The sequence below is a fragment of the Pleurodeles waltl genome, chromosome 3_1, assembly GCF_031143425.1.
Source record: "Pleurodeles waltl isolate 20211129_DDA chromosome 3_1, aPleWal1.hap1.20221129, whole genome shotgun sequence".
Lineage (NCBI taxonomy): Eukaryota > Metazoa > Chordata > Amphibia > Caudata > Salamandridae > Pleurodeles > Pleurodeles waltl.
In genome coordinates, this window is record NC_090440.1 from 1,605,040,668 (window position 1) to 1,605,060,997 (window position 20,330).

At 38.2% G+C, this 20,330-nt stretch overlaps 1 protein-coding gene across 5 annotated transcripts in view; it reads right to left on the reverse strand.

The window, feature by feature from the left end:
- Nucleotides 1–20,330, reverse strand: part of COBLL1 (cordon-bleu WH2 repeat protein like 1) — a 483,290-nt gene that overhangs the window by 110,695 nt on the left and 352,265 nt on the right. For all 5 annotated transcript variants that reach the window (XM_069225250.1, XM_069225248.1, XM_069225246.1 and 2 more), the window contains 4 exons: nt 17,097–17,325; nt 6,401–6,439; nt 4,003–4,103; nt 748–987 (listed from right to left, as the gene is read on the reverse strand). In XM_069225250.1, coding sequence (XP_069081351.1) covers nt 748–987; nt 4,003–4,103; nt 6,401–6,439; nt 17,097–17,325 — 609 coding nt within the window. The remainder of the gene's footprint in view (nt 1–747; nt 988–4,002; nt 4,104–6,400; nt 6,440–17,096; nt 17,326–20,330) is intronic.

Sequence of the window (20,330 nt, forward strand, 5' to 3'; positions counted from 1 at the left end):
GTTTTAACAACTGTTGTTACAAAACGTTTTGATTTTAAATTGATTTTCAAATACTCATATCCTTCGCCTACATCCAGGCGCATCAGGCTTACTTTCATCATAACCTGTAACTGTATACATAGCATTATTAACATGCCTTGGAAAAGATGTATGTATACTGATATTCAGTCACGTGGAAAGTCTGTGCATTTCATGCGGATTTGTGAATTTTCACAAAATATTCTCCCCTGTAGAAACCCTAACCCTAATCACTGATCAAACACAGAAGTGATCGCTTTCAAGCTGTGAAAAATACTGCATCAATTCATAGGGGGAAATGTATGCGTCTTTCCTGGGTGTGGTATACTACCTGCAAGACAAGTGAACATTAGCAACTCACAAACCTACTACTGTATGGTGGTTGACTGCAAAATGCTCGGTGTCTTTCAACTCTAGTGGATTTTATACCATCAGAAAAAATCATGATTGTGCGAGTTACAGTTTCGAATTTATCATTGCAATGGCTTTTTTGAGCACCTAAATAAATATCTGATGAACAGAAAAAAAGTTGGATAACTGGGGCCTGGTGGCCTCCAATGCCTTTCGTTTCTTTCACACACTGCACCATTTATTTGCAATGGCCTTCAATGGTATTTACCCAATAGATTTAAAATTATGACCACAAGATTCATAGGATGGACTATATTCTGGTATTCATTTAAGTGATTTGTTGCATTGTTCACTTAACTAAAAGATCATTTTTCTTACCTTTTGCTCTCCATCAATACTGGCAGACTTTACAACACAGGATTGTGGACGGCTATGACCCTGCACAAAATCTTTTGGAACTGTCTGCGATGCATACATTGGAGGTAAAGGTGCTCTTCTTTTCTTTGGCATTTCCGTTGGCAGTGTGTTTGACTCATACGGTTTAAAAACCTTGCTGGGTTTTGTCACAGTGGCTGGTCTTTGGTTAGTGAGCAAAGGAGTAGCAGGAGCGCTTGCAACCTTATATTGACACACACAAAATGTTTTAAAAAAAAGAAATTGTTTTTTGTTACAAGATACTCATTTAATGCTTTAATTAAGTTCAAGACAGACATTTTAAGACATTTTAAAAATTACATAGATCAGAAGATGTTTCAAACATGGATTTGCAAGCTTTATATACTGATTCCAGCCTTTTGTTGGATCTGGAATGAGGTTTCAGAAACATTTACTAGCGTGCTGTAAATTTTCTTTATTCATTACATCAAAATTTAATCCAAAGATGTTGTGCATAAGTGATTTAAACTGGCTGGGAGAAGTAAACACTGACTGGCAACATCTATTAGGATTTCGGGTTAGAGACCCGAACAGCATGGTGATACAACAAAATCTGGAATGTTATCATATTTTGTACTCTAACATCATACATTCTAAAGTATGTAATCCCATACATATAATAGATAGATGTAAATAGCAACGGGATATCCATTTTATAGGAATATATTTCTTGTTCTGGTCCAAATTTGATATTTATCAATTCATTTAGGAAATTTGTGGTGCCTTCTATGTATCGTTCTTCTCATCAATATTTAAGTATGCCATTAAGGTATTTGCTTAAAGGTTGAACTATGTAATCTGTGCCTACAAATATCAGTCTGTACTATTAAGCACGCTTGTTCTTATACATTTTTGGTTTCATACAAGTGTCTGGTAGTATCAGATTTTTTTGTATGCTTATTTATCCACTCTTGTTATTCAACATGGCTCAAAGCTTCCACAATTACCCTCAAACATAATAATTACTTTGAATGGAGTAATGCCTACTATTTGCAAAGTGTAAGAACAATGATGGGCTACAATGCAGCACCAGCATATGCAAATAGCTTTATATATATGTTTGAGATGAAACATATACTAAGACAGGCTTCGGTGAAGAAGAGTTTAATGATGTGGATCGGGTTATTGATCATATATTTCTAATGGGTTTTTCCAAGACTGAATTACTGAGCAACAGAGATGCACTGACTCAAATCCATGACCAAATTAAATTTACACATTCTACAGATGAAACGAGAATAAATTATTAAACATGATAATTGAGAGAAAGATATTTGAGACTCGTACCAAAATGCTGAAAAAACCAAAGGGCAAGAATAATAGTCTTTCATATGAATATGTACCAAACTCACAGCGGCACAAATGCTAAGAGAATCATCTCTGTCCGTATGGTATTTGTGAAAGAAGAAAGAATCATGCTGTAGGAATGTCAAAACTGTGGGTACCCTCAAGAAATACTGGCAAAAATAATAAATAAAAATTGATTGGATCGATTTGTTGTGTAAGAAAGGCAAACAAAGAAGCAATTGTATGTTTAGATCTCTAAGCATGTAATGATTTTAAAAAGTATACTGTAAAACTGGGAACTATTGTAAGTGTGCCTTACTTTGAATGTCATGTTATTGGAGGAGCAGATACCGCCTACTAAATTAAAAAAGCTTTAGATATATGATACTTAGGAGTCCAAAATATTTTTGACTAGAAGTTAAAAAATGAAGGAAAAAAAAACTGTCTCTTTTACAAACATTGAAGACGAAGACGCATTATACCCTTACACTGTGTGCAGAGCAACAACTAATTAATTCTGAGTAAGTAAAAAAACTATAGGGTTTTTCAAAGTGAAAAAAATGTGACACAGAAAGAGGTGTATGTATATTCCGTTAATTGTCACTGCAGTCTTTTTTACATTGGAAAAATATAAGAGCAATTAAATTACATATCAATGAACACCGAAGCAAAAGAAGGTTTATTAATGAGGAATTAGCTCTAGCAAGAAAATTCAAACAGGCACAATACCAGATTATTCAACTAAAGGACCAGGTGTTAGAAATATTAACAGTAAAAAACACAGTTGACATAAGATCAGAGAAATCTGCTCTGATGAGAAATTTAGAGGATGGAGCAAGTGGACTCAATATTTCCTCAAGTTTAGAATAAGTGTATGAAGGTCATGTTTTTATGAGACCATGTACAATACATAATAGAAAATGGAAGTGAGTTGGCATCAATATCATTATAGATTCTGTATAGGACTACTTTGAACTCGGACAAAAGCATTTTAGTATAGATTGGAGGGCTCTCAGATCCAGTATATGGACCGGAATAGAAAGGGAGCAGTAATGGCAAAGTAGTAACAGACTTCACAGTTGGCACGTTTGACAAAACCTTTGGAATAAAGGTAGAAGGTGGCAGGTAATTAGGAGTAATCACTGCTGAATACTTTATACAGAAAGAGAAACTGTTTAAAAGCAAACATATTTATTGAGAAGGAGAGTTGTACATCTTTGTTACAGATTGTTACTGTACTTAAGATGGTCCTTGGCAAAAGGCACCGCCCAAATGCATAGTGCAACACTGGTAATGTGAAGCCGCTTTGAGGATTTAAACTTTATGGTAATTTAACAAGTAATGTTGGGATAAAAAAGTTCCAAAATCAAAATCATTCAAGTATGGTGGTTGAACCCAGCAAAATAAGTGCTATTCGGTTGTAGGTAACAGTACCCAAATTAGGGCACTGAAGGAAGGAACCCAAAAGGTGAACCTCACATAGCTGTTGCTTGGGAATAGTGGTAGACCTGAAGACATAACTTCTCCATCCTTCACATTTACATGTCAATAAAGGGGAGACTGTACAAGTGGTGAAGCCACATTTACACGTTATTCTGGCTGACACTAAAGTCAGACTGAGGATGTAAAGTTGCCATGGGAAAATCCTAAACACAGTTACTATTTTTCCCCAGAGAGATTTATTACCTTACAGACCAGAATAACATATTACGTTTCTCTCTACTTGCCACAAAAGGTAATAAAAGGAAAGGAGCTGTATGGCCCGTTTCTGCCAACTCTTTCCATGACTAAATGAAGCATAGACAAGAAGTACTCCCGTTTTTTTCAGCAGCAGATTTTATATGCTGAAAACCGTTGTTAGCTGTAGCTTTACTTAAAGTAAAAATCTCCTGTACAACAAAAAGTTATTACCGGTTCGTTTTTCTTTTTACTTCTCCGTAAAAAGCGGAAGAATCCTTTGTCATCTTCTTTTTGCTTTTGCATGTCTGTGTTTTGAGGGATCTGAAAGGACTCTGGAGAGCAAAAACAATTTATTTAAAATTATTGCATTTTACAAGTTATTTTGTTCTTCACAACTTCTATGTTCACTGCAAGTAATTTATTCACGATCATTTTATTGTTTAATAAACAGAGGAATGGACGCTCTAACCAATCAAACCACACGTTTAGAAACGTTTACATATAAATACAGAGCAGAAATTTAATAAAGTCACCAGAGGAATAGACCCAATAGAAAAGACACTCCTGTGGAAAAAAAAGCAAATAGACAGTCGAAGAAGAAGAAGAGCACTTCTAGTCACGAGAAGGAATGAAAGAAGAGGCAGTCCTGAAAACCGAAGCAGAGGAATACTCCAGAAAGGGGAAGCACATGCACTCTCAGTGTTAATGAAGATGGGCATTTACATGTAAAATGTTGCTCAAATTAGGGATGAAGTTGGAGGCAGTTTCAGAACTGAAAATATTAAGAAAATGTATGCGCCACCAGAGCTAAGAGGATGTGTCTAGCGCTGCTCTCACCATCTACAATCCAATGCCACACGCGTCGATGTGACCTCGAGCTAACACTAATGTGATAGAAAGGACTGGATCATGTCCTAAAGAGTTGGCACATTTCTCCCCGATCCCAGAAACCTCTACAGATGCGCACTGTACGAAAGAGGCCACCCGCTTGCTAGTGAAGATGGCGCAGTCCCTTTTATTTGGCCCACTGTCTGTAGACCTATATTGCGGCTTGGTTTGCATGGCTGCAGACGTAGCACCTTACTTTTTCCACACGGCACATTGCTCAAAGAGGTAGATCGAAGAGAAGTAGAACATAATATTCCTATGTGTTAGTGAAATAGTGCTCACGGGACCAATTAACAAACAAAATTATCAGCATGCAAGGTACTTCGCATACTCATAAATGGCTTTGTGAATCGGCCACAAAAAGACCAACTCCCTATTAGTAAAAGTACATAGAAGACACAGCACTTTCTATTTGTACTAATTATATGACTATTTCATTAATATTTCATTTTTTCCCCATTTTAGATGTTTTGAGGCAAAGTCACAAAGGGTTCAAGAGTAAGTGAGTAGTATTGCTGGAGTTCTACTTCACCATCTCTAAACTGCCTAAGTGAATTGTCCTCCAAATGCCCTAATTAAAGATAAATTCCACCCCTCTCAAGCCAGAAGCTGTACTTCATGTGACCCCCGATGGAAAGCTCTTTACACCTGCTGAGGGAGACATTTAACTGTAATGGAACCATTGTTGGTGTGAGCTGTCATGGATAAAGGAGGAGAAACGCACTGCCTGAACTGGAAGCGTACTTAAGATGGGCTGTCAATCATCTGGAGGAGGAAAGCAGCGGGAAACAATTACGTTCTGCCACTTTAGAAAGACAGAAGCAATGTAAAGGGGGCATATTTATGTCCTAGATTACAGAAAGGGCAACAATCCAGGACTGCATCTTTAGTGGGTGTTCATACTCCCTCGTCCAGGCCTGTACAATACCAGACTTTATGGGAACCTGAATTCTCCTTTCCAAATGGAGAGAGACAGATTTTCATCTTAATATTGGATTTATACTGGTTACAGTTGATCACCATGCTTACACAATAATCTACACCATTCCTGCAGCTCTTATGGTTCTTGTGGCATCACCGTCTGAACTCATTACTGAACACTAAATCTAAATTTCAGTTCTTAATCCTCACATGGGTGATTTGGTTGTGCAACTGAACGACCTGTCAAGTGATAATACTGACTGCAACTGACCAGTTTACAGACATACACCTTTGAAATTTGGTACCCCTATGCGAGTGCCATGTCCATAACTAGTAGTTTCACAACATGCAACACTGACTATGTAACCACTGGGAACAACAGCCTCACACCCCCTCTTTCCACAACTGGTTCTAGGCTCAGCTTCTTCAAAGATAATTTAATCCTGCAAACCATTAGCTAAAACCAACATGTGCTTGCACAATCTGTGAAGTGATAGGATGCAAGTATGAGTTGTTCTTACCAAAAGGAATGGCTTGTAGTATGTATTGAAGATTACTGGGTTGTAACCATTAGGGTGCATGTCCGCTAAGATTCAACACTGTAATCTTCATGACTGGTTCAATAAACCTTTTTTGAATGTTTAATGAAAAGTTAAAGCCTACAGCACAGAATGTACTAAGGATACTGCACACAAAGTAGCAGACAGCGGCATCACAATGAACAGATAGGAAAGAAATAATACTACTCTAGCATAGCTAGCTAAATACCAAGCAGTCAACTTTATGTTACAGAGCAGTCACTTTATGTTAAAAAGTATACCTTGTGAAGACGATAAATTCAATTCAGCAGCTGAAGAAGCTAAGGGAGAGAAAACATGTCAATAATGAAGTCTGTCTCTGAAAACAAACTATGCAAAAGGTAGCATTACGTAGTTTATGCATTATTGCATGTTTTAAGAATTGAAAACTGATAAATGACGACTTGACAAATACATTATGAACATGCTCTATCAGGGATGGCTCCTCCATTATGGCAGGGGAGCGTCCCCCCCTTCCCCCGCCAGTAACAGCAAAACGTTTACTCTAAAATTATAATAAACTATGTTTATTATCATTTTAGAGTAAAAGGGGCGGGGCCATGGGGTTGCAATAGGGACAGCACTCCCTCTCAGTGCGCATGCATGCTTGGCCAGCCACCTCGGGCTGGCCAAAACATACATGAGCACTGGGCTGTCTCCACCCCAGTAATGCAGCAGTATGAAAGCAGCATTAGGAGTGGACGCAGGGCAAGCTGGGAGCCTGTGCCTGCAACAGAGGAGAGGAGTGGAGCGGAGCAGATCCCCGTCGCGGCGTGTAAGGTATTCTTTAAAATCATTATACATATTTGTTTTGTTTCCCACCTCCCGCCAGACGCTGCGCCGCCCCATCCCTTTTACCTCCTGCGAGCCGCCACTCTGCTCTATTAAAAAGTGTAATCTTGAAACAACTGGTTTTATTTATTAAATAGAGCTCTAAATCTTGCAACACTAGCTCCCAAAAGGAGGCGATGGAATGAGTGTCTTTTTGAAAAAGAGGTCTCCAAAGACATACAGATAGATCATACCTGCCTATTGTATGGCTGCCCAAAGTGGGTTGGTCACCCGTGGTAGGATGGGCACAGATATAGGCTAGCAATCACTACATCATTATATTGATGGTAAATAAATATGTATATTTAATTATCTACAGTGTATTGACTCTTGAGGATGCAATGACTTCCAATATAGATGTACACAAAAATAATTTAAATGTACTTAAATGTGATGTAGATGATGCGATGCAATGTCTCTGGATATCCTGAATGGTATGTACGCAACACACCGTAAGCCATTAGGCATGTAGAATACACTGTAATGACACTATAACTTTGATGGATGCCCTGACAATATCTAATACACTTTTTAAAAGAGTCTACAGTCAACCATTTTCCCTTCTCTTACTTTAGAAAGCTCCTAGTTTGAATAGTACTTGGCAACATGTGGCTCTATCTCTAAACTCCTTCCCCTTAACACTGCAGTTTGCTAGTTAGTTGCACGTCTCTATCTCCTTTGTAGAAGTTGTCACCTTAAAAAATGGGAGAACAAGCAATTCTTCTACATCTGATTGCCAGGGCCAAACAGAGACAAAAGTAAACTGTTTTACCTTATATTTCTCGTTTTCACAGCTTGCCACATCTAAGTATTTTCACATGATTTACTGGACAACTACAGTCTGAATTCAATGAGTAGCCCTTGAGATGTGTTCAACTAGGGCCAAGAGTTTTAAGACAATAAATATATCCCACGTGTGTTTGAAGGACTACTAATCAGGAGGCACAACATTTAAGCTGTATTTTCCATAAACAAAAAAGAAACAGTACTTCCGATAGGTCGTCAGTTAGTTTCTGGAACTGAGGTTATTAGTTTTGGTTTATAATAGCATACTGTTAGTGGTACATTTTGCTGAGATGAAAACAAATTACTACCAAGTCAAATAAGCAGGCTGGGGTGGTTCCCAAACCGAGAGAAGAACAGTCAAGAGGTACAAACCATATTCGTGAATGAGACCTTTTTCAGAATGAAATAAAACAAACCACAAGCATTACTTAAAGAGGGAAGTGGCTCCTTTTGGAATCTCCTGTCAGTGGCCAGCGGAGTTGAGAAACCCAAGACCCTTAAAAACGCTAAGCTTAATTAAGCATGCATAAATAGCAAGATATTAAAAGACTACAACATTGACATCATGCAGAGAGCAACTCAGAATCAGCTAATTATGCACGTGTACTGATCACAAATACTGGGTTACTTGGGTATGAATACAATGTGAGAAGCTTTGAGTGCTTCAAGTGTTTTTTACCATTAATCATCTGGTGTGTCAGAGCCGAGATCAAGGATACATTTTTTTAATGCTCACATAGTAATAAGTTGTAGCAATGCTGTCAAATGTTTAACAAGTATTTGCAAAAGTTTTTAAAACCCTCAACTTTCTTAGAAATTTGGCTTATCATGGGTAGGGAGGAAAATGGGGTTAAGAGCACCAATCAAATGTGAACAATAAATGAGATGGAAATATTAATTTTAATTTCTTAACCCCATTCATGCCTATTCTATGCAGTATATCAATTATTACTTTAAAGATTCAAAGAAGTAGGTAAAAGTGTAGTAATTATTCTATGTGAAAACCAAAAAAGGTCTGATAGCATTTGATCATTTTAATTTCCTAACCCCATTCATGCCTATTCTACGCAGTACATAAATTATGAATTTACAGTATCAAAGAAGTAGGTAAAAGTGTAGTGATTATTCTACGTGAAAACTAAAAAAAGGTCTGTTAGCATTTGAAAATTCCTGAATGCAAACATTAGGTGCAAATGTAAATTTTAGGAGCAAGCAGATAGTCCTAACTTGCTTGCCCTGCCACAACTTCTAACTTTGTACATTTTGCCAAAAGTCTTTAAGCCACCCTATTCTGTCTTAAACCTGAGTGCCATCCAAAGTGAATAGGCACAATATTATACTCATCATTTCCGCATAAATCAAAGGAGACCGGATTCTGCAGGCATCAGTGAAATGGTGGTCCATAAAGTGTGAGATAACTACATGGCATAACAACGAGATGCCAAGCTCGGTATTTAAATAGCTTAGGGTATGTACGAAGGAGCAACCATGTCCAATAACCGACCATCCAAACATCTGGCAATCCACGTAAAACAGTAACTAATTCCACCCAGGATATTTATCCTGTAATCATATGCAGCGCCAAGTGATGTAGAAGTGACAAGGCACATGAAGACATTCCTCTCTGGGCACGGTCATGGTCTGTCATGGACATGTAGTGGTTCGGCTTCTACAGAGACACAGCATGATCTGTGTAGAAACTAAAAGTTCTTAGTTCTAGAAACCCTCTTCAACGTGGAACACCTTCAGAAGTACTAATGTATACTACCGCATGCTGTAGGAGGCTATTGAGCACGGAAGGTTCACCCACTTAGAATTGTCTTTTGGAAGAAACTGGTTGTCAAAAGGACAAGATAGATTTATGTTTACTTTGCTGGTGTGACTATATAGTTCAGATATCAAACGCATGTTTATAAAAATATGTTGTGTTGAGGGAAGAGGTGCCATTTCTAATCCTGTATGACAGAACAGTACTTCACAAACACCTCCCTGTTTCTTACTACCTGAAATCTGTGCATTGACGTCACTAGACTTTTTGCTGCACAATAAACAGACATTTCAGGCTCGAAATTTGGACAGATGCTTATGCTGAATAGAAGGGGTAGCAGCCACAGGGAAGTTGTGCTTACCACCGTGGTGCAGCGCAGGTTGCTGGGGTATGGTGAAAAACAAGGTGAGTGCCTGCTTTCACGCCATAGCACACATTGATGCTTTGCAGCCCTTCCAAATAGCACAAACTGGAGTATCGTAGTGGTGAGGGTGCTGTTTTTCCCCACTACTGCCGGCCCGAAATTCCTCTTTGCTTTCCTAACAGCAGCCCCTGCCTCACCTGTGCTTATTAAGGCATTAGTATAGGTCACACACAGTTACCTCTTACACCTACTTACACAATTTCCAGCATTATTACAGAACTTAAATTACACAAACATTATTTAGGCGCCTCAGCTGTTACCATATTTACACCTCTCTTGCTGTGGTGGACGCACAACTGTGACACACTCACTCCCTTACGGGTCACTCACGCAAAACACAACCGTGTGCAAAGCTCTCTTGTACATGGCAGAGCCTGAAGTTTGGTGCACCAATGTCAATAAAACAGGCGACTCATGCTGAGAGAGGATAGCATGCTTGAGAGGGGACGTAAAATGGGTGAGGGCAATTGGGACTAGTTTCTTAAAAGTTACTTTTTTACACATACACCTGGCTCACTATTAGCCCGCCTTGAGGGGTCAGATTATATTGTAGCAATATGTTTCAGTACACTGAGATAGTATAGGCGCCAGCAACCAAAGATCAAATGCTTAAGTTAAAATGCATCTTAAAATAGATCTGGCGGTTTACGGAGAGTGACATTAACTGGGTGTAGCCAAAATGTAAACAATAAAATAATGCAAAGTGGAGATCTGGAGTTGGTAGATGGAAGAGAAACCTTCCAAGGACTAATGCTAAATTGTATCTATGGGAAAGGTCCACTAGATATGATATGTAGAATTAATGCCTGAGCACCTAAGGCTTTACCCGCCTCACTGCTGAGCTCTTTTTTTATGACTGGAGAACTTTTCTCTTAACACTTCATATTCTTTTTCAACAAAAGGTATCCAGTCCCAATTTGTGCATTTGTCTCCACATGGCAGGGTGTCTAAAAGTTGCCCAGGGGTTGTGAAGTCCCCTGTAGGGAAACGATAAAATAGTAAATCTATACCAGTATTTTGATTTTTTTTAGGGAAAATGTGCTGTGCATGACATTTTTTTCTTAAAAAAGGCCTCAACAAAGATTTTGTTTTGCAAACATCAACATCTTCCCACCTTTCAGGAAAAAACAGCTTTGTAAAAAAAATATATATTATAATAATGGTAACAATAGTGGTAAATAATGTAACCACAGTTTTAGCATTTTTCTTAGTGGTAATTCAGTTTTCCTATTTATTTGTGTTTTAAACATGACTACAGTTAGTGGTGGAAAAGTGTGAAACCTATGGGTACACATAGAAAGCTACATAAAATTCAAAATTCAGCACAGGGTCATTTGTGTAGATTACACGTGTTTTCCCCAAGAAACCAAACACGGAAATCAAATATCATGTTAAAAAAATGGGGAAAAACAGAAATAAAGGGTATCGTTTCCAACTGTAATTTTTTGCCACTTGGCCAATTTACTAAAGCAATATTGTGTTATTGTGTTATATGGTGTCTCATAGATGTCCAAAAACATGACAAACCCAAAGCGAATAACTGAACTGCAGCTTACAATGATGTTTCATTGTGTACCAACCATGTAGCAATTCTTATGGTAAAATCTAATGCCTGGAAAATATGTATGAAGGAAATCTAGGCATTCATAAATGTGTCTAACATACTGAGTTTAGGAATACTGGTTATTTTAACAACTCTGATTTTGGGTTTACCTATACTATTATGTGATTTAGAGGGCAGTTTGCAAACTGTTCCTTTTTGCACACTGGCCTACATTTGGAAATCAAAAACGGAGAGAAATTCAATAGGTAATAACAAATGTTTAATTGTTCTGTGTTCCCAGAGTTCTCCTCATAAAAGCAATATCCTGCTTATGTGGGTGATCCTATGGCCGGCAACACAAAAGGCCCCATCACGCAACACACAAATGTTTGCAAGCAAAATCACCCAATCTGATGATGCAGGTAGCTTGGAAAATTTGGGCCCGTGGTCAGCTGCCACAATGGAAATCCAACCAAAACCAGTCTTTACTCCAAACAACGCACCCCGGAATGTCCAGTGTGGTGGGTCATTCATGGATCCTAGCACCTTTCCTTACCAAGAATGTCCTGCAAACTACGAACTGTGGCTCATATAAAGCATTTCCCTCACATTTCTATGATGGAAAGTTCCGGAATCTCTGGAAATCCACGTCTCAGTGTTCCCACTCTTCTTGTGTTAAAAAGTGTAGCCCATGTGTGGGTCAGCCTTCCATCTTCAATGGGAAAGGTCCAAATATGGGAGCAGGAACAGACGTTAACTTAATTTGGTCACAGTCTGACACTGGATTGCGGTCCCTGGATCATCCCCCACATAGAGATCTACTTGGGAAATGTTCAGCTGGAAAAAAGGGATAATGTCCCCTTTTCAGCACTACCTTTCCCACACAGATTGGTGCTTGGTGGGCAGAGTCATACCCCCCGAGCAACGATCAAAGTAAAAGTAGACCATGCTTTCACTTTGATTACTGTGACAACAGTAGTCTCTGAGCCACAGCAAACAAACACAAAATCCCTCATTACAGGAGGAAAACGTTTCCTTTAAGCTCCGACTTTATTTCTGAAAAAGAAAATCCTTCTGGTGTAAACATCAGAAGGATTTTCAGAAGCACTGCGGGGAACAACCAGATGACATCTATCACGCTACAAAACAGAATAAGTGTGTCAGAACTTAATTTGTAATAAACAGACAAAAATAAATCTGCTATATGCCGAAAAGTGTAGTGTGATGCACTATAAACCATTTTGTCAGGTAAGCCAGGTGTGCAGTGTGATTTCATGGATGAATTCCAGTTTTGTCAGGTGGCATTGCAGAATCTCTACAAAGTGAGTGCCTCAGGTAGTCCCAATCTAGCTAAATTCTAATTACCAGACTCTTGAAAAAAACATTTTTCTAATTCATGATGAGAGCTGTACAGAAGAACATTTGTACTTACTTGTCCTGTGACAATTCTCCCTATTGAAAAAAAACATTTTTCCATAAACTCACACTGCCTAATCAATGGCCCTCATTGTTTAGAGTAAAATCCCTAAATGGAGCTTTATATGAGACTTGACTTAATAAAACCTCACAGCTAATGATACGTCTTTTGATCCCTCTAGAATCCTTAATCAAACACCTAACAGTGAAGATTGAAAGATTGGTGAAGTTGTGCTGAACTGCAGAAAACAAATCTGATTCATATATCTTCAATCTGAGTGCTACACTTCACTCCAGTGTTTTGAAGTTCAATTCAGATCAGAAAACACAAATGACACCTAAATTTACATTTACTGTTGACCGAGTGCCAGTACCTCATTTGTGATACAAATATCAAATTTGATAACTGACAGTCCTATCACCTGCCAACAACATATTCTTAACTGATACTGACTTCCACTGGAGTAACTCACATCTCAGCTAAGTGTGCTCTTTTAGAATATTGGCTTGAGACAACTGTTACTTCTCTTTCTCCACGCATATGAAATGATCCAATCAGACTCTCCTGACAATAAAAGAAGAGTCTATTTTAGCCAACTTCCAATATTAGTCGACTGGTCAGATCATCATATTTCATCCTCCATCAAACCGAATAACATCCTAGACGCATACCCTTAAAAAATAATAATTAAATAAAGGATCAGAGATACTAAAAAAATGAACATCAATATGGTGGCAGTGAATACCATCAAGAATATAAAAAACTCCTATTGAGGAACTAGAAGTGACATACCTGACAAGTAGTGACAGTGAATCAACGGGAGATATAATGAAGAAGGCACCCCTGTCAACAATCTAAATCTCAGAACAATTATAATTTAAAGACCTAAATAAGCACAGAAAGGATCTTCAAACGGTGAAAAGAAATTGTAAAAAAAAAAAAAAAAAAAACAAGGATAACATTTTCTAAACAAAGGCAGACTTCTTTAGAGACAAAATAAACCAAGCAAGAAAGCACACAATTAAGCTTCTTTACCAGGGGAAAACCTCTTCCCCATTATGGGATACTAATGATACATTTCTGGATCAATATTCCAGAACACGGACCTGAATAAGCTCTCCAGATCCCTTGGCTGGAAGGACTTTGTCATTCTACTAACCCGAAACAGAAAGCCAGCTGGACTCCAACCACCCGCAACCCAATGAGCAGCATCTGAGTGATATGCGTACTTGGTAAACAATCAATATTATATGATATCACAGGGATGATATGTGGAACCAAAAACCTCTTTCATAAAGGCGTACTCAACAACACTGAGAAACAATGGATATATTTTAAAGATTTATTTTAAAATCACAATCATATCCCTGTGCACACAATATTAATAGTAGCTAAAATAATAAGGAATATAGAATAGTAGCTGCAACATGTACGAGCAGTGTGAAAAACAAAAAATATTGCAACATAGTGGTTAATCCAAAAGCTTTCCTTATGTCAATATCTACAATCCCATCCTCACCTCTCTGGGTAACCAAACCAATCTTAGCACCAAAGAAAGGGCCTAATTCGAGTTTAATAGTTGGATCACACCTACATACCTGTTTTGAACAATGAGGCTAATTTTCACTCTGATAGCACTGTCTGCTATTCTTGCCTACATTGGCAGACATGTTTATAATCCCACAATGCGAAAACTAAATTCACTTCTTATTAGCCTTCAGAAAATGTAGGAAATACAATTCACCATGGCCTGTCTCAGTCTTAAGGAACAACGTTCCTCTCTATCACACTCTGTTCTTCGCATATATAACATTATCTGTTATTGTTGGACTTTTTAAAATAAATCATTAACAGAAAACGTTCCTGCTAATCTTTCACTTATTTTTATTCTGTGAAACTGAATCCTTTAAATAGTAACAATCAAGACATAAGATTATCAACTGCTCATGAAACCTTATTCAGAAATCAAAAATAATTATTTGTATCTACGAATTCCATTCAGATAAAAAACTGTGATCATATTTGAGTAGACTTGATAACCACATTACAATGAATAATGACACGAATAGACATGCACTGTATACTTGTCAGTTGTTTCTAAATTATCAGCTTATGTAACGCAAAAAGGGAGTATCTACAAAGGAAAAAACATGATCATTATAACAGTAATAACTTGAAAGAAAGATGCAAAGAATTCTCTAATTTCTTAATTGAGAAAATGCTTAAAATGGAGCACGTCAGAAAACCCCCCAACCTCCCCAAAAAGGAAAGACCACTTGTTCTACACTATTGAATTGAAATACAGTATAAGCTGGGAAAGGTTCACAGAAATCACATGAAATTAAGCCCTTACAATGAGTTTAACTATCATACTTCTGTCACACTTCAATGACCCAATTCCTGCTGCAATAACAAAACAAAAAAAGATCAGCATCTACATAACCCATCCTAGATGAGCCAGATACTCTTCTCTGGCTTAATGCTTAGTTCCAGACTATATAAAGATACCTCAGTGCTTCTCACTTCTAACAGCTAGCAGTGGATCCAGACAATTTCCACCCAATTTCCAATTCTCCTTCCTTTCACGAATCTTTAAAAAATGTGAAACTACCTGACACAGTCAATCCATTGCTGACTACAAACAATTTAACAGTCATTAGTCTGGGTTTGAGTGGGTCTGAAGCAATGAAAGTTGTAGTGCATACAGCTGAAGCCTTGCGTCTATTTGAAAATGGTGAATCATGTCTCCTCAATGGTATTCAAAAAGTCAACCTTGAAAAATTTCTTATCAGCCCCTGAGAAAGAATGGTTTTAAAAGGAACTGTCCTAAAATGTTTTACCACCTACTTTGAAACTGTCCCCAGCGCATAATATTAAGCACAAATCTCTAGGACACAGCATTCCTAAGGTTGGGCATAAATCACGATTCAATTCCTTAGCCATCTCTTTTTAATTTGCATGTTGAAACTGTCGCAATGCAGCTGAAATAGTCAAACATATAACATCTCCATCCAAACAACATTTTAAAAAACCTACCTCTCCTGAAGACCAATCCCTGCAAGGTTATACACTATATGGGACATTAAATTATGGATGGACTTCCACTACTTAAAGTTAAATCCACTAAAAATTAAGTTTCTACTCATCTTACCTCTGCAAAGCTCAATCCCAGTGAAATTGTGGATTGACTCTTAACATCGAATGAATGAAATCTCCTAGCTTCACATTTGAGTTAAACTTGAAACTTAATTCTCACATAAACTCACTAATTCAGTCTGGCCCAAGAATCTGTAATCCCCTCAAAACCTATACTTTGAGGTGTTCGGTTAGGGCCTGAAATTATTAATGCCAACAATGACCCAGTAATTCTACACAAGCATCTTCACCGGAACAGTATTCTGCTCCGCAAAGGAGTACCAATATATGAGTTGCCCTCTTACATTTTCTCATTCTATACATTGTTGTGCAAATGCAACTATGTTATACTTGCCTAATGGAACGCATCCAGGTTAGGTACATGCCATATAAAACTGAATAAATAAACTAACATTCTGTGATAAAGGTAAGATGCTCGGACTCTGAAAAAAGTGTTTGCACATGCACTACAACGAATTTTGCTTTTTACTTTTGAAAACGTGTACAAGACGTGTGCTTACCAGACACAAGGGTACATTGCTCCAGTTGTCAGCATTCATTTAATAACCTAATGAATATGTTTAGTGGGAGTCTATACCATGGGTGCACAAACCTTTTTTTAGTTAAACTGGGAGATCATTTTCACTCTCTAAACTGGGATGGAAAACGGGTCCAGTTTTTTTCTCTTCAATACTACTACTTTTTATTTTTTTATTTTTTACAAATGGTAGAAAAAGTCACGATTTTCATGCAAACGTAGGAAAACGTAAATCTCTGCAACTATGTGACGATTGAGGAGAAAAGAGTTACAACTGTAAATCTCTACACATTTACAAAGGCAACTGGACTAAGGTTTAATATTTAATGCTCATCTAACGACCTGAGTGAAAGCCTGCATCTGTTTAAATTAACATTGAACATCTCACAATAGGAACTAAATTGCACCCGGTGGATTTATCTGTGTGGGGGGTCTATAATTTAGTCAGTCGCAATCTTGATTAAATGGCTATTACACTAAAATAACACAAACATACCTCTACTTGCATCCGCTGCATACAGTTCCCTTAATCCAAGATCATTGAGAGACTTTGTCAGTTCAAGTGGCTCCTGAGACTGGCGGTCCTTCAGCAAAACGGTGTGCAAAGGATCCAACTCGCATTTACTGGATATGGTAGGGATTAATTCTTGAAGCGATACATTCGGACTTGCTCTCAGTACAGTTTTCTGTGTTTTCTTGTAGTTTATTACTACTCGTACAGTTTGCTAGGAAGAAAGGAATAACCAACATTATAAACATGTGGATTCCTTTACATTACATATAAAAACGGAGAGCAACTATTCACTCTACACTAGACAAGATTTGTTGCAACAGCAGAACATCAGAACTGGTATCGCTAACAAAGGATTAAGGGCCATATGTACGAACACATTTTGCCATTGACACAGAATGGGTAAAACCCTTTCATACATATGGCCCTAAATGTCAACTAAAGTATAATGTTAAGTACGAGAAAGCTTCCTTGTAGACATATCTCTTAACAAGCCTGCTTCTCATCCAGAGAGGAGACGACTTATGACACAGACCTGCTTGCAAACTTTCCAAAAAATGACTTGGTTAACATCATTCCTTATCTAAAAAGTCAAAGTAGGCCCTTCATTACAAGTTAATACTGCAAAGAGATAGTGAGACTGGAATTAGGGATACCAGAAAATCCCTTTCTCTGATTTAAAGGAGATTACTAGTTAAAGTGCCTGGAATTGGGAATAAAAAGGAAGATCTGGATTTACTGGGTATTTTACTCAAGGTCTTCATTAATTTTGTGGACCTTTGTGCAGGTATTTACCCTCGGCGATAAAATGATGATAAATATCTGAGCGGGATGGGAGGCATTGGGGACGTGGATGGGGGGGTAAGTGGAGATTCTTTGGGGCGCATGGTCATTGACCCCCCCCCGCCATGGCGATAGAGTGGGCAGGCGGGCGCCCAGCTGACCCTTGATTCACAACCCCTGCCCCTCTGCACTTGTGGGTTCACTGGGTGCGCATCTGCCTCTGATAAAATTAGGTCTGGTGCTTCCTGGTCTGATAATTTCAGGTCCAGAAACATTGGAAAACTTAGTTTCCTAGATTGGTTCCCCCAGAAACCTCTTCCAGGCAGCTCATAATGGGGCCTAAATTGTGAAACATTAATAAAGTTTCCCACTTAATCTACTTGATGTACTGCAAACAGCAGGTTTGCTCCATCCTCTTTTCACTTCTCATGGTGAGTATTCTAAAATGGCTAGTTTTGAATGTGCTAGTCTCCTGGCAAGTGTCCTCAGAATTGGGGTTATTTTTGGCCCATCGAGGATATGTTTTTGGTATTTCAAGGCATTCAAGTAGTATTAGATCTGAATAGTGGACTTAAAATTCGGGGGCTCAGGAATTGATCATTTCTATTGTAATATACCACCCAGAAAAGGAGTGATCTGGTAGTGTATGAGAAAATGCTATTTCTAGTAACATTTGCCATGTAGTATTGATATATGACCAACGGATGATATTAAATACCCCACTTGTGCTGGGTCAAAGAAGAAAAATTATTGGACCTAGGTTCTGAAGAAGGTGGTTAAGAGAACTTGATATTCACTGAAACGTACGCTGGGCAATATTATTTTGCGATCCCAGGTCAAGATGGAACAATGGAAGACTGAATAAACAGTAGTCTCTTTGAAGGGTTGTTAAAGGATTTGTGGGGGACATGGAAAATGTGAATATGGAGTGCGTTTGAGTGTGTTGTTTAGGTTTGAATGAGGGACAGTGAACTATGAGTGGGGTAGTATGTTTTTTACATTGTATTGTATTAATTTAGTCATTATTGTGACTTGTATGTTGTATTTTTGACAGTATATATTAGTATGTATTTGGTATTTGTTTTAAACAAATATGAAGAAAACGAAGATGAATAATAATAAAAATGAAAGCTATGTAAATGAAAGTAAAGAAAAGTGCATGTAAAAATGAAATATATGTAAATGAAAATAATTTATGACTAACAAAATAAATATTTGAAGGAATTCTGTGGGTCAGTGCCCCTTAACATTGCGGAAGAGGATGATGCATGAGGCCAAAAATCCTCAGAGCCATGTTCATCAAGATACAGGAATGAACCTAAAACATCAGGATCATACCCTGACTGTCAAGGACTCATTTTGGTAGAAAAACACCTTAAAAATCACCCTGTCCAAAATTGCACCAATGCCTGGAAGTCTGAGTTTCAAACTCACATTGGGCTTTGACTCGATGGTGAAACCCAATAATGTCAAGAATTTGGCCGGCATCAGAAGATGATCCACGACTGATTGTGGTGAGTATGCCATTAGCAGGCAGTCAATGATGTATGAGAATAAATGTACTCATGACCTTCGAAGATGAGCCACAATCACCGCCATCACTTTCTTGAACACTCGAAAGGCCCAAATAAGGTCAAAGAAAAGCATGGGCTTATTTAGGGAGTAGCCAAAGTCTGTGAGGACCCTGCAAGCTGCACCTGAGTCAGTACATTAGACTGCTGCATTAACTTGCAAGAGCCGAAAGTGATATGCAGATCTTTAAGACCCAAATCTGTGTTAACAAATGTAATAAACTTGGCTATAATTGAAAGCGCAAGCGGTCATATCCGAAAGGTATTTATGAAGAAAACTTGAGGGTGTTTTAATATTTGTATTTCCACAAAGCAAAAATATTCATGTTGGCACTTTAAAGAAAATGGTCACAAGCTTACAAGGTTTGGGGAGGGAAAACCAGGGTCAATGGCAATAGCATTTCTGATTGACAAAGTGATGTCGCAACAGTGTGCACTACTTGCACCTATTTACCCTCATTCCAGCTCATGTCATGCCAAAGTGAAAGCTCATTTCTTACCTTGAAATGTAGGGCCGGGCACAAGATGCTTCAAGATATTTGTGTGTATCGACTGCAATTTAAATATTCTTCCACCTACTGAAAGACTGATGGCAAAACAGCAAAGGACTATCTTCACAGTTTCAATATCCCAGCCCACTGCCAGAGAGGCATAGTCACCAACAAGTCACAGTCCATACGCTAATGAATGGGTAATATGCGCTCCTGCATGCTCATAAGCGTGGTGTTGAAGTAAATTGCCCTGTAATTAGACCCCCCCCCCCATTCAATAACACCATTCAGGAAGCTCCACTGGGAATCTCTCTGCAGATCTCTCTGTACAAGCCCTTTCAGAGTCAGTGGTATCTGTGGTGTACACTGTACAC